At 35.3% G+C, this 14775-nt stretch overlaps 1 protein-coding gene across 21 annotated transcripts in view; it reads left to right on the forward strand.

Annotated features, from left to right (window-relative positions):
• The window catches only part of KTN1 (kinectin 1), a 118273-nt gene that overhangs the window by 68208 nt on the left and 35290 nt on the right, over window positions 1-14775 (forward strand). For 17 of the 21 annotated variants that reach the window (XM_022570492.3, XM_089907738.1, XM_089907737.1 and 14 more), the window contains 13 exons: window positions 785-822; window positions 1496-1586; window positions 1968-2036; window positions 2758-2795; window positions 2938-3019; window positions 3859-3927; window positions 10342-10376; window positions 10791-10881; window positions 11556-11624; window positions 12228-12265; window positions 12941-13031; window positions 13181-13249; window positions 14345-14382. In XM_022570492.3, coding sequence (XP_022426200.2) covers window positions 785-822; window positions 1496-1586; window positions 1968-2036; window positions 2758-2795; window positions 2938-3019; window positions 3859-3927; window positions 10342-10376; window positions 10791-10881; window positions 11556-11624; window positions 12228-12265; window positions 12941-13031; window positions 13181-13249; window positions 14345-14382 — 818 coding nt within the window. The remainder of the gene's footprint in view (window positions 1-784; window positions 823-1495; window positions 1587-1967; window positions 2037-2757; window positions 2796-2937; window positions 3020-3858; window positions 3928-10341; window positions 10377-10790; window positions 10882-11555; window positions 11625-12227; window positions 12266-12940; window positions 13032-13180; window positions 13250-14344; window positions 14383-14775) is intronic. The other 4 variants (XM_022570494.3, XM_089907739.1, XM_089907741.1 and 1 more) reach the window with 1 other exon arrangement.

Genomic DNA, 14775 nt, shown 5'->3' on the forward strand with positions numbered 1-14775 from the left:
ATTGGGAAAGAATTATATAATATAGGAAAGGGTGTGTGTATATGGATGTATGTGTGTATGTAAATTATTAACTCAAATTGGATTGAAATTAGAAAATTTATCAGAAACTTAATATTTAGAGAATGCTATAAGTACCTTTTGAAAAGTAAAGATAAACACGAGCATTACCAAACGACTTGTTATCTTAATCATGAATGGTATAATTTCATTATTGGAAATTGTTACTAAGGAAAAGAAGCACATGAATGAAAAATAGCCTTTGCTGCTGTTTTTCCTATTTATGTGTTGCTTGGCAGTTACATAGTTTTCAGACCTGTCAACTTACTTTATTAAAAATGTCTTATGATGTGTAATTCCCTAATACTGGCTGTTATTGATCAAATTTACTTTCAAAATATTAGCTGTTATTTAGTGAACATTCATCATGAGCCAGATACTTCCTTAACTTTATACACATTTATTTCTTTTAATTTTTATTTTTTTTTAATTTTTTTTTTGCGGTACGCGGGCCTCTCGCTGCCGTGACCTCTCCCGTCGCGGAGCACAGGCTCCGGACTCGCAGGCCCAGCAGCCATGGCCCACGGGCCCAGCCGCTCCGCGGCATGTGGGATCCTCCCAGACCGGGGCACGAACCCGTGTCCCCCGCATGTGCAGGCGGACTCTCAACCACTGTGCCACCAGGGAAGCCCTCTTTTAATTTTTAAGGCTTTATTGTGATGATTATTGTACAACTTTAAAACTTTCTCTTAAGGGCTTTTATGTTGACACTGTTTCTCTTTCTTAGACATCTGCTTCAGCGCTAGCAGAAGAGTTACATAAAGTGTAAGACTGCCTTTCTATATTTCTCTTAAAATTGCTTAGTCACCACTAACTGATAGCTGTTAGATTCTACACGTATGATTGACTTTACGTTCTAACTTGTTCAAAAAATACTCTCAAGTAGATTTGGAGCAGCTTTTGCTCTTCTACCCCTAAGCATTATGTATTCTATGTTTTTATGTCTTTGTCATAAAAAGAGTTGGGGAAGCTTTTTTCCCTTTGGGCTTTAGCAGTTATGTGGAAGAGATTATTGTGATTTGAGATTAGTGGAAGTTAGTTTTTGTGTCTAATAAGTAGTTGTAGCTACTCTGTATCTAACTATATGGTGGTGCCCAAAATGAAGTTCTTTTTTTTGGTGTGTATTGTATAATTTGCATAGACATGGATCACTTAAATTCAGAAGACCTGGAATCTGTTTTTCAGATTGCCAGGCTTGTGAGCTTAAATTACTTAACTTCTTTGACCTCAAGTTTTAAAATAGGGGTATGTATTTTAAGGAGTTGTAGTAATGCCTGTGACAGTTACTACTAAACTGATATGGTCTGTAGAAATGGAAGGTACGGTTATGTGAAAAACTACTTAAGTAAGGATGACCATATTTGAGGCTTCTAATCCTTTGATTTGTGACTTGACTTCTAAATGTTTATTGAATGTACAAATCTGTTTCCTGTTAAAGGATTGCAGAAAAGGATAAGCAGATAAAACAGACTGAAGATTCTTTAGCAAACGAACATGATCATTTAGCAAGTAAAGAGGAGGAACTTAAGGTACAGTAATTCTTATAAATGGCTACAGTATTTTATAGTCATTGAATTACCCTGATCTTGTAATTAGTATGAGTGTCTGTGAAGACTGGAAAATACTCTAGATAGAATTCATTTGAAAAGTGTCTTACCTCTTTTCTAAACTACAAAATCCTCTTTAGCCCTCTAAGAGAAGTTCAAAGGCCTTTTCTCACATGATATTTATTATTCATAATAATTTGGGAAATATGTTAAATAACAGAAGTTGATGGTTTTCTTTCTGACTTAAGAAATTGTAATTTGAGACCTTTGCTTTGAGACCTTTGCTTAGGTAGAAGAGATACATTACAAAACTTCAAATTTAATATTAAATACTTCTAATACTATTTTTCCTTCTTGTTCTAGGATATACAGAATATGAATTTCTTATTAAAAGCTGAAGTGCAAAAATTACAGGCCCTGGCAAATGAACAGGTAGATCTTTATTGCTTTTAAGCATTTACCTTAGAATTACAGTTTGTTGACACTTATTTTCATTGGTATTGCAAACCTTAGTTTTACTTATGTAGATAGTAAACATAATGGTTACTTGTGTTTGGCTGCATGGTGTGTTGTTAAAACCCTCTTCTGTTGTTTGTTTTTTTTTTTTTTTCTGGTACGCGGGCCTCTCACTGTTGTGGCCTCTCCCGTTGCGGAGCACAGGCTCAGCGGCCATGGCTCATGGGCCCAGCCGCTCCGCGGCATGTGGGATCTTCCCGGACCGGGGCACGAACTCGTGTCCCCTGCATCGGCAGGTGGACTCTGAACCGCTGCGCCACCAGGGAAGCCCCAAACCTTCTTCTGTTTGACCATGACTCTCACAACTCACCTAAATGTTACTATATTCATGTTGAAATTAATGTTTGATCCAAGAAATCGATCACTTTATCAGAGAACTCAGTTATAACACTTATGATGTGCTGATTTGTTTTAGCCTTCTGCCATTTAATCAGAAAAGGATATACCTTAAACTAGGATAAAAGTTGAACAGTAAGAAGTACAAAATACTGGACAGCGAAAAATATTACTGTAATGTATGCTGTTGATTTAACTATTTACTCTAAATATATGAAAATATAACTTTAATATGTAAAAATAAGTAAAAGAATAGGTTTAAGTGCTTCCTGAGAAATGATACAATTCTCATTTCTAACAGGCTGCTGCTGCACATGAACTGGAGAAGATGCAAAAAAGGTGATTAAAGTATTGCTGTACATGGGCCATTCATACATTTATGTTCCAGTGTAATTACAGAAGACATTGCTGCTTATAGCTGTTAGTTGTGCACATAATTTATGTAAGCTTTCTTACATATGAAGTATTTTTTTTCTCATAGTATTCACGTTAAGGATGATAAAATAAGACTGCTTGAAGAGCAGCTACAATGTGAAATTTCAAACAAAATGGAAGAATTTAAGGTGTGTAATTAAACTTGTCAACTCAGCTTTCTTTGAACAAACTTGTGTAATTTTCAGTTGAAGTGAATGTAGAAATACTACTTTTTTATATGTGATCACTCTGAAACAGTGTTGCTATAGTTTATTTGGGGACTTCTAAGAACAATATTATCATAGACTTTTTGCTTTGATTATTTTGACTTACCTGTTTTTATAGTAGACTTTTGATACTTGTTTTGCCCCAACCTTTTCTTTACAGTTTTCATTTGGTAGTTTGAGATGGTTTTATTTGCCTCCATTGTTGGTGTAGTGCTAGTTTCTGGTCATGGCCAAACAGCTTGAGGATTATTGTAAAGCATTCTGATTGCCAGGGTACATCTCTGCATGCAGTACATCTCTGCATGCAGTAAGATTTGCTTTTTTTTTAATTTTAATTTTTTTTTTTTTTTGCTTAATAGGAATCCTGTAAGTACTCACTTACGAAAGCAGGGTTTCCCAGAATTCATTGGCACAAACGATTAAACTCTTTGAAATACACATGTAAGGGTTCTAAGCACAGTGTTAACACTGTTTGGGATAAACCACATGACTGAATTAGGGGGGCTCAGTAGAAACAGCTTTTTATAGATCATTGTATATGTACATTATACTATTACTGTATTCCTGTTCTCTGGAAATATGTTCATTGAAACTGAAAAATGGAGCCTCATGAGATTTGCATTCTTAGGTCAGTATATAATTCACCTGTCACTTTATAAGTACTTAACAGTAATAAGGCTTTGATTTTAAAAAAAAACATTCAGATGGTTGCTTTGTTACCTTTTCTTAATAAAACAGTAAATTGAGATTCTTTCTTTTAGATTCTAAATGACCAAAAGAAAGCATTACAATTAGAAGTTCAGAGGCTACAGACTCTTGTTTCTGAACAGGTAAGGCTTTTCATGAATTATAAGTTAGAAATATCCAATAGATAACAAGGTCTGATTCTTCTTAAGTAGTAATCAACTTGTTCATTTTTAGAAATTTTGTTTAAGTGTAAATATGTCTTTTAATTGCATTTCTAGTCATCTTGTGCTAATCAAGTCTCTAAATTAAGGAAAATTTAATTTCTCTTCCTGAGAAGAAGCTAATGCTGTTTATAGCATTTTCCAAAAAAAAAAAAAAAGTTTAATAGGATGCATAAAAATAATTTCTTTAAGTCATTTTGATGCATTTGGCTCTCAGGATAATTAGTCAGACTTTTGGAGCCTCACTTTTTTCTGTAAAGCAGTGTGGATTCTTAAAAAGAGAATGGGTTTGAAACCTACTACCAGCACTTAAAAGCAGTGATGTTGATCAAATTGCTTAACCTTTCTAAGACCTCTCATTCCAGGTCTTCTACATTGAGATTTTATTTACATTATAAGCTTGTTAGATTTAAATTGGGGAGCTTACGTATAGTTGAGTAGCCTAGTGCTTTGCATATAGCAGACATCTTAAGCCTTAATTCCTTTCCTTTAGAATATTTTTTTCCATCTCATCTCCACCCTCTATTGGCATCATACTTCTTTCTGTATTTATAGCAAGCCATCAAAACTGTAGCAGCCTGAATAAGCATGGCTCCATAAACTCGAGCCCCAGGTGATGTCTGTTCTGTGGCTCTTCCTAAGAGTTGCCTTCATACTCTTCTAAATAATTCTTCAAATTCCAGTTTTTAAAAATATTCTAGAAACACTTCATATTATATTGACACATTAAAATGAAGGCATGTTTCTCTACTACTGTTAATTTTTGACACATTTTATTAGAAGCTGAAGTGTTAAGTTATTGCAAATGATATAGCACTTCCTTTAGCAGATGCATGCTTTCTTTTTTATTTTAAAATTCACATCTGTGCAGGTAGTGAATTGGTGTAAGTAGCTGTGCCAAATGTTGTGGAAGTATTTTGTGAACATCTGTTTACTTGTCAAGAATTAATCCATTATTTGTTTTCCTCCCCCACAAATATGGTATTTTAAGTGCTTTGCATAAACTTTGTATATGCTTTACCCGTTCAAACTAAAGGTAATAGAGGAGAAAATGCTGAACAAATGATGTTTAGTGTGTGGACATGACTTCATGCCAGTGTAATGCTCAAATGATATTTAAGTTTTATTCTTAAATCGTATCCCTATTTCCTTTTGTTGTTATACAGCTTTTAACAGATAAGATATTTCATCAACTGTAAGAATTTTTTTCTCCTCGGTTTATTATCTCTGAAGGCTGGATGTATCTTAGTCTCCGGTTACAGTTTAATTGGAGGCATCTTTAATTTTTAGTGTTATGTAAACATTTTACCAGTTGTGAGATGCAACATTGGTGACTTGGATTAGATAAAATATGATAGATATTTTTTGGCTGTGTTAATTCTTACCCAGAAAAGCAGAATGTAGTCCTTTTTTTGAGTTGGTTATCAGAGATTCTGGAACACCTATTTCAATATATAAAGTTTTAAACTTTCTAAAATTCACTTCATGGGAGGTAAAATAAATGCCTAGAAATTTCTGAATCTACCCTAGAATTCCAGTATTAAAGGTGATGGTAATTCTTAGTTTTAAACAGAGTACCTGGATCTTTTCTTTTCACTTCTATTCTATACTAAAAATGATATTCTTCATCATTAGACAAGAGTAAAACCATTAGCCTTAATTTTTTTTTTTCCCCTTAAGGTAACATAGCCTAAGAATTACCTAGTTTCCTCTAGTTTCTTTATTTTGGGGGGGGGTGTTGAATTGTATTTTATTAAAAAAATTTTTTTTTATTGAAGTATAGTTGATTTACAGTTGTGTTTCTGGTGTACAGTAAAGTGATTTATATATATATATATATATATATATTCTTTCTCATATTCTTTTCCATTATGGTGTATTACAGGATATTGAGTGTAATTCCCTGTGTTATACAACAGGATCTTGTTGTTTTAATTTCTTTCTTACTGAATCAGCCTTCTGTCTACTATAAAGCTCCTGTGTATTTTTAAATATTCTGTTAACATAACTTTTAGCGTGAGATGGATTCTTCTTTTATGACGAATAGTTTTATGAAGAACAGTCCACAGAACATAATTTCATAGCCACATTTTAAAATTTATTTAAAAGAATTATTTGATAAGAGGAGAAACTCATCTTTTAAGATTTGCTCTTTGGTAATTCTTAGAATTTTTCCTCCCTTGTTCCGAAAGCTCTTTTTTTTTTTTTTTAAATAGTCTAGAAAGCATATGACTGTGACGTTATGTTTTTGGTTGTCATTGTGACTTCTCTCTCTGATCTTAGCAGACCAGAGAACCAGCTCTTTGGTTTTTCCTCTGGTCTTTTTTTTTTTTGTGGTACGCGGGCGTCTCACTGTTGTGGCCTCTCCCGCTGTGGAGCACAGGCTCCGGACGCGCAGGCTCAGCGGCCATGGCTCACGGGCCCAGCCGCTCCGCGGCATGTGGGATCCTCCTGGACCAGGGCACAAACCCGCGTCCCCTGCATCGGCAGGCGGACTCTCAACCACTACGCCACCAGGGAAGCCCTCCTCTGGTCATTTTTATTGCCACTGCTAGTGAAGGAAGAGATAAAGATTAGCATAATTTGAATTTCTTTCATTTCCACCTTTCTTTAACCCCTTCCTACCCAGCAGTCAGAATTCCAAGTGACAGTTGAGAGATGAACAGTTTAGTTATGTAAAAAAAATTCAGTCTCTTTGCTCCATGGATTTTTATCCTGGAGGAAAAGATTGAGTTTATTGAAGCACAAACCAATAATGGTGCCAAGTTTTTGTTGTTTCTTTAGGTGTAGGAAGCAGAAAGACAGCAAATATCAGGTAAGGTAACCTGTTTATATACTAGAGAAGAGAAGACTCCATTTGGATGTAGGCCTATGGATAGATCAAAGAAATAAATCAGTTACTAAGATCTCATTTCTTCAGAATAAAATAATACTTTATGTGGGGGAAGGTCCTGAGGTGTCTTATTTTTTTTGAGCATCTTGAGTTTTTAGCAAAGGAACAGCATGACTTTTTACTAGTAGTTTTTTAAGATTCAAAGATAAAGATTATTAAGTAAAAACTGTAGCAGTAGGAAGTTTTTTTCCTTTGCCCTGCAGCCTGGTTCTGTTTTATTGCAGAATAATTCATTGTTGTATGATGTAGTTTTGAAAGTCATCCACGGAGGAGAAAATTGGATTGGATTAGATTAATAATGTATAAAGGTAAAATATTGGATAGATAACTAAGTTGGGTCGATTTCATGCAATTGAACATTCAGTGAGCAATTGACCAAGAGTACTTGTTAAACCGTAACCTTGTTAAAGGATATTGAGTCCATTAAATTTTTACTAATGGAGAGTATGCTAGGTACTATGCTGCAGTGCTAAGGCTACAGAGATGAATGAGACTTGGTTCTTGCCCCAAGAATGTGGTTTAATGTGGAGATAGGTGTACACACAGAAAAAGTGATGAATAAAATTCTTTTTTTGAAAAAATTTTAAACTGTGTGTACAGGTTTAGAGGAAGAGATAATTCTATCTGAAGGAGAGTAAGAGGTGCCACAGAGAGGGGACAGCTAAACCTGATTTTGAAAAATAGCCAAGAATTTGCTGAACAGCTATGGGGCAATCCAAACTGAGGGGATACAGTGTTAAAAGTAATGGTAGTGTGGCCAAATTGGCATATTCAGAGCATATTGGCATATTGTGGAAGTGCAAAGTATGAGGTATTAAGGGGAAGAGAAAGATTTGCTAGGGCCTGATGAAGGACTTTGTAGGCTGTGTAAGGACCATGAGCTTGATGTAGAATGTGGTATGCTACTGAAGGATGTTGAAAGAATGAATCAGCATTTTGTCTAGTATTTTAGTTGGATCATTCTGGTAACCATGAGGTGTTTGAATTTATGTGGTAGTGAAGTATGCAGTACTAAAGGTGTAATACAACTAAATGATCAAGCTGCATATAACTAGGACTTAATAGTGTTGTCTTTTTTAAAAAATTGAGATACAATTGACATGTTAATTTCAAGTGTGCAACATAATGATTCTATATTTGTGTTACTGTGAAATGATCACAGTAAGTCTTGTTAATGTCTATCACCATACATAGTCACCTACTTTGTATTGTTTTTATGTGGGACAACATGCATCAAAAATAAAGATGGACAGGACTTCCTTGGTGGTGCAGTGGTTAAGAATCCGCCTTCCAATGCAGGGGACACGGGTTCAAGCCCTGGTCCAGGAAGATCCCACATGCCATGGACCAGCTAAGCCCGTGCACCACAACTACTGAGCCTGCACTCTAGAGCCCACGTGCCACAACTACTGAAGCCCATGTGCCTAGAGCCCGTGCTCCACAACAAGAGAAGCCACCGCGGTGAGAAGCCTGCGCACCCAATGAAGAGTAGCCCCCACTCGCCACAATCAGAGAAAAAGCATGCGCGCAGCAATGAAGACCTAACACGGCCAAAATAAATAAAATAAAATAATACAATTAAAAAATTTATTTAAAAAATAAAAATAAAGATGGACGAAAGCCATCTTGATGAAAGATTTATAAACTTATTGCATGATGTATTTTTCACAATTTATAAACATGATTTAATGTACTTTTGACAGCTCCTGTGTCCTTTCTGATGGTAGGAAAGTGTTTTTTTTCCCATTTGGAAGTTCTCTACCTCTCACAGTATAGTCCTTATGAACTCTAGAGACAGGGAGAAGAATTAGGGTATTATGATATTTAAGATGAGTAAAGCTGAGGATCTAACCTAAGACAATGAAGAAAAGGGGGTTAATTTTTAGAAATACGTTGAAAGTGGAATCTTATGACTTGGATTTGGTAATGGAAAAATTAATAGTATTTGTGAAAAATGGTTGTAATAAAATTGGAAAAAAATTATGAAACCAACAAAATTAGGAGAAAGCAGGTAGGGAATGGGATGGGTAGAAGAGAATGTTGAAGGGAAAAAGACCCCAAACCTGTTTTGTCAGGTTGCTTAACTGCCTGAAGACCTAGGAATGCTGAGGGGGAAACCTTGCTTCTGGACACATAGTAAATATAACATTGAGGACTTTGTAAAGTGTATGGGCGGGGTGCTAGAAGGATGGGTGAATGGTTGGGATCAGCTCACATGTCATGTTTTAATGTAGCAAGGCGAATACGTTCTTGTGTTGCTTCTGCACTTTACAATCAGTTTTATTTTATTTTTTACTCTTATAAATTTATTTATTTAACTTTTTGGCTGCATTGGGTCTTCGTTGCTGCGCGTGGGCTTTTGTCTAGTTGCAGTGAGTGGGGGCTACTCTTCTTTGCGGTGTGCTTCTCATTGCTGTGGCTTCTCTCATTGCAGAGCACAGGCTCTAGGTGCGTGGGCTTCAGTAGTTGTGGCACGCGGGCTCAGTAGTTGTGGCTCGCAGGTTTAGTTTCTCTGTGGCATGTGGGATCTTCCTGGACCAGGGATTGAACCAGTGCCCCCTGCATTAGCAGGTGGATTCTTAACCACTGCGCCACCAGGGAAGTACCTACAATCAATTTTAAAACATTCTGTATATTGGCTTAGGTGGTGGTTATGTGAAATCTACATGTTAAAAATTCATTGAATTGTACACAGGATTTGTGCACTTGCCTTATATGTTAGTTTAAAAAAAAAAAAAAGGAACAAAGCCTCCTTCTTGGCCTGCAAGGCCTTAGAGCCTTGGAATTTTAGATTTGAAGAATTAATGTAAAGGAGGGGCAAATTCTCTTCTTATCCTTAATATTTCTTTTATAGTAATTAAAAACTTACAAGGGACTAGTTCATTTTTGCCAGCCCATTTTATACTTCATCTTTTTCTGTGTCTTTTGTGTAGCCTCGTCTTTTCTGTCCTGTGTTTTCTTTTTTTATAAATTTATTTATTTTATTTTTTTTAAATTTTTGCCTGCGTTGGGTCTTCATTGCTGCACACAGGCTTTCTCTAGTTGTGGCGAGCGGGGGCTACTCTTTGTTGCGGTGTGCGGGCTTCTTATTGTGGTGGCTTCTCTTGTTGCAGAGCATGGGCTCTAGGCACGTGGGCTCAGTAGTTGTGGCACACGGCCAGAGTTGCTCCACGGCATATGGGGCCTTCACGGACCAGGGCTCAACCTGTGTCCCCTGCATTGGCAGGCAGATTCTTAACCACTGCACCATCAGGGACGTCCCTGTCTTGTGTTTTCTGAATTCAGTAATTCTTTAACTATTAGCAGTCTTCAAACATGGATCATTTTCCTAAATTTTGGATCTAATTAATACTAATAGAATTCTGTTTCTGAAGTAGTTTTACCTCATGCAGACTTGGTAAAATTAATCTTTTTTTTTTTCTTTTTTGGTGATTTTATTTTAGCCTAATAAAGATGTTTTGGAACAAATGGAAAGATGGTAAGAGATTAAATTTTTTAAAAATATTTTAATGACTCATTTCTACCAAGTGTGAGATAGCAGAATTATTAACTATATTAATCTAAATTCTTAAAATTCTCTTTGTACTTCATAATGGAAGAGAGTGATGTACTATTGATTGATTTGGAATTACATTGAGTTTGTGGGTGTCATGTGTGGCCATGATTTACTTGTTTAGGCTAGCATGTAAGCATGCATTACTTGAATACAGTTTAGTTTTTGGTGAAGAGGGACTACCCTTGGACCATGACCAAAGATCCTTAGAAACCTTTCTAGAATAGAAAGTTTAGAAGGAAAAATGGGCATAGGAGTTGATCCATGTAAAATATTTATTTAGAAATCATATTGTTTTCTTTGAAAAATAGTTCATGTGTTTTAAATTTATAATTTCAGCATTCAAGAAAAAGATGAGAAGTTGAAGACTGTAGAAGAATTACTTGAAACTGGACTTATTCAGGTGGCCACTAAAGAGGAAGAACTGAATGTAAAGAATTTTGTATATTTGTTTTCCTTATGATTATTCAGTGAACATGAAGTGGTTTTACTGTAATGTGTAATATTTTTCCCATACCTTTTAGTTACACACATTTTATGAATTTATATGATGTCTTTTTTCATTAAATTTAAGATTTTATTATAAATACAAAAATGTGTAGTTACCTATAGCATTCACTGCCTTAATGAAGTAGATATTATTGTTATGGTTTGTAATATATGCTCCCCCACCTCCACCCATGCCCGAATTATAACCAAACAACAACTAGTTACAAGAATAACTAGTGGACTTGATAAGTTCATGAAATAGTATTGGAGGCCATAGAATGGAGAGAATGCAGTTTTATTTTATGATTATCATTAGCCTTAACTAACTTAATTTGGATAGGATTGCTGGAAGAAATAAGGTAAAAGGTGTATTTGATTTTAGGGAGAGAAGTGACTTGACAAGTGGTATACTGTGTGGTTTTCAGGTTGTGGAAACATAAGTAGAAATACTTGTGAGGATAATTGAATTAAAGTCCATTTGCAGAATTGTAGACATATAGAGCAACTGAGATTTCTGGGCCTTCAGAGAGGAAAAGAAGCAGCTAGAGAAAAATGAGAAGCTAGCTGTTTTTTCAGAAAATAAAAGTATGTTGTGCTTATGTGTCTTTGAAAAAGGCAATGAGAACAGAAAATTCATCTCTGACAAAAGAAGTTCAAGACTTAAGGGCCAAGCAAAATGATCAGGTAATATATTTAGTAGATCCTGCAACCATTCTCTTTTAAACGTTGGGCAAACCTGTTATCAAATATAGCAGCAAGCCTTTTTTTTGTTCCTCCCTTCTCCAACATGGAGTTTGTCAATTATAGTTTTAATCTGTGAATGATTGGTGACTTGATTATCAGTAATAGAATGCTTACTTTATGCCAGGCACTGGATAGAGTATTCTAGGTAGGATGTCATTGCTTGTTACTATAGTGATAAAAGGTTTTGAGTATACATATATAAAGTAAGACTCTAAATAATAGTAAAAGAGGTTACCTGAAGTTAGGAAATTTCCTATTTTCTCCTTATCTGGTTAGAATCATTGAGTCAATAATTTTAGTATTTATCTATTGGTTTTTCTTTTGACCTACACTTACCATAAGTAGCTTTAAAGCTGCTTACTTTCAAAGTGCTTTTCATTTTCATAATTATGACATTTAAAAAAATCTAGAAAGAATTACTTCCCAGGTTTACTTTTCCGGGGTTTTGGTGTAGTGGGAAATTTAAAGAACAACATACTTTTCTATTTATGACCCATTTATATTTTGAGCAAATTACCAAGTAGGATACCTTCCTATTTCTAGGTTTCCTTTGCATCTCTAGTTGAAGAACTTAAGAAAGTGTAAGTAATGACATTATTAAACTGGTCTTTTTCTTTTGGTCCAGTTTTATTAGTGCTCATAAATCTTGTTTTATTGTGCAATTAAGATGGCTAGGAGTTTTCATTGCTGGAATAAGGAGACTTAGCTGTGCTTTCCCAGTGCAGTTGTTAAAAAATCAGTTTCCATGATTGACTCCATTTATTAACTTGTGGCATCAAATTGTTAATTTTCTGTTTCTGCACTAGGAACTGTTAATGAACAGGTTATATTGGATAGAGATCAGTTCCTTGTATGTGTTGTTTTCTTGAAGTGTCTATAAAGTTTAATACCATAATTGTATGTAAGTTTTGCCATAGCTTTCAGAGCCCCAGAAACCTATATTGTTGAGAGGAACTCAGTTCTCCTTAGTATTCTTTGGGGTGCAAATCTTATATTCCCTGTGCACTTTGGAAACATGTCACCAGCTTCTCCTTGCGTGCATAGGCTTCAGCCATCTGGTAGTTACTGCTTAATTCTCATTTAGGAAGAGCTTTAAGTATTTTTTTCCCCTTCTGTCTGCAAAATATGGTTGCTCTTTTACTTAAAATGGGAAGAGTTGATTTGGTGAGCCTATTAATGATTTGGTACTATTTTTATATCTTAGTTGGTGGATCTTGATTTCTCCCGAAGTTTAATAATGCATTTCTTTATCTAAGGATCCATGAAAAAGATGGAAAGATCAAGTCTGTGGAAGAGCTTCTGGAAGCTGAACTTCTCAAAGTTGCTAATAAGGAGAAAACTATTCAGGTATTGAGAGAGAGAAAACTTATGTTTTGCTTTTTTGTTTATCAACTTTAGTGAATACCATTTAATTTCATGTGTTTGTCTGTACATTGCATTTTATGTCAATTTCTGTGTTTCCATTGTCCAATCTTGTCTGTTTTGTCATTGTCAAGGATTTGAAACAGGAAATAGAGGCTCTAAAAGAAGAAATAGGAAATATCCAGCTTGAAAAGGCTCAACAGGTAAAAATCCCAGAGCCATAGCATGACAGATTCATTAGTGTATGTGTATTAATGAACTATTTGGTTTTTTTCTGTTACTCAGAAGAAAACTTTTAGTAGTGTGCTGTAAGTATATTGGGTTATGTGCTTTTTATTATTTTTGCCTGATTTGAGAAAATGTTTTAATATTTTAATCAACATATCTTTTAACTGTTTAAAGTTTTTTTTCTGGAAAGTTTTCTATATTAATGTTTCATTTTAGTTTGCCAACTTAAAAAAAAAAAAAACACTGGTAAACCTTTTTTTTTTGACTGCATGTTCCAAAACATTTTGTTATAGAATACGTATTGCTCAACCTTTGCCTATAGAATAAAGTACAGATTTCATTGGGGGATTTCAGAGGTAGATGTGGTTACTGGAAATAGATGGGTGGTTTTGGTGAATATAATCTGATAAGGTTTGATTGAAAAAAGTGGTGAGATTGCATGGAAGAGATGATTCATTCATTCATCCAACCAACAGATTCATTCAATATTTATTCAGTTCCTCCTACTTATCAAAGTACTATGTTAGTGGTTGGAGATAATGTGTTGAATGAAATAGGGTATGAGGAAAAGATTAAATTCCTAATATAGACTGAGAGTTCAGGAAGGTCTCCTTCTGAGTAACTGACATCTAAGCCAAGATCTGAAGGGACTGTGAGAAGGCAGTGGGGAATGAAAGGTACTATTGAACTGTGTATGGTAAGAAGAGGAGATTAAAGGACAATATAGAGTACTGTTGAGTAGTTGGCCTTGAAGAGTGAGAAGAAAAAGCGCTTTGACAAGATAGGGAGGTATGTGGACAGTTAATATTCTAATTTTCACAATTTAAAAAAGTATCACATTGTTTAGACTTATTCATAACCATATTCCTTGTCTCTTCTACCCCTCTCATTTTTAATTTATTACTCTTACTGTCATTGGAGTCAAGAGAAGGTGAAATCAAGTCATCTCTATTTTGGCTATGTCTTTGTAATTTGAAGTATGCACATTTTAAGGTTTACCATAAAGCCTATTAAGGTAAACTGAAAGGATTATGAATTGCTTTTTTTCTGCTTCTTTCTTTATATTTTAGTTATCTATCACTTCTCAAGTTCAAGAACTTCAGAACTTGTAAGTACCATTTGCATTTCCCTTTAATATCTCTCTTCCACAAGTTAAACATAATTATAATGAAAATTGTAGCTCCTTTTTATTTGATTTCAAGTAATATTTTAAAGAACATCGGGCTTCCCTGGTGGCGCATTGGTTGAGAGTCCGCCTGCCGATGCAGGGGACACGGGTTCGTTCCCCGGTCCGGGAAGATCCCACATGCCGTGAAGCGGCTAGGCCCGTGAGCCATGGCCGCTGAGCCTGCGCGTCCGGAGCCTGTTGGTCCGCAACGGGAGAGGCCACAACAGTGAGAGGCCCACATACCGCAAAACAAACAAACAAAAAACCCCATCAAATTATATCTCACAAAGGCCTCAAAGTCTTAAATTTTTCATTAGGATTTAACCTATAGGT

This window comes from Delphinapterus leucas, chromosome 2 (genome assembly GCF_059928025.1).
Source record: "Delphinapterus leucas isolate spDelLeu-1000000601 "Yukka" chromosome 2, BTC_Dleu_Yukka2, whole genome shotgun sequence".
Classification (NCBI taxonomy): Eukaryota; Metazoa; Chordata; class Mammalia; order Artiodactyla; family Monodontidae; genus Delphinapterus; species Delphinapterus leucas.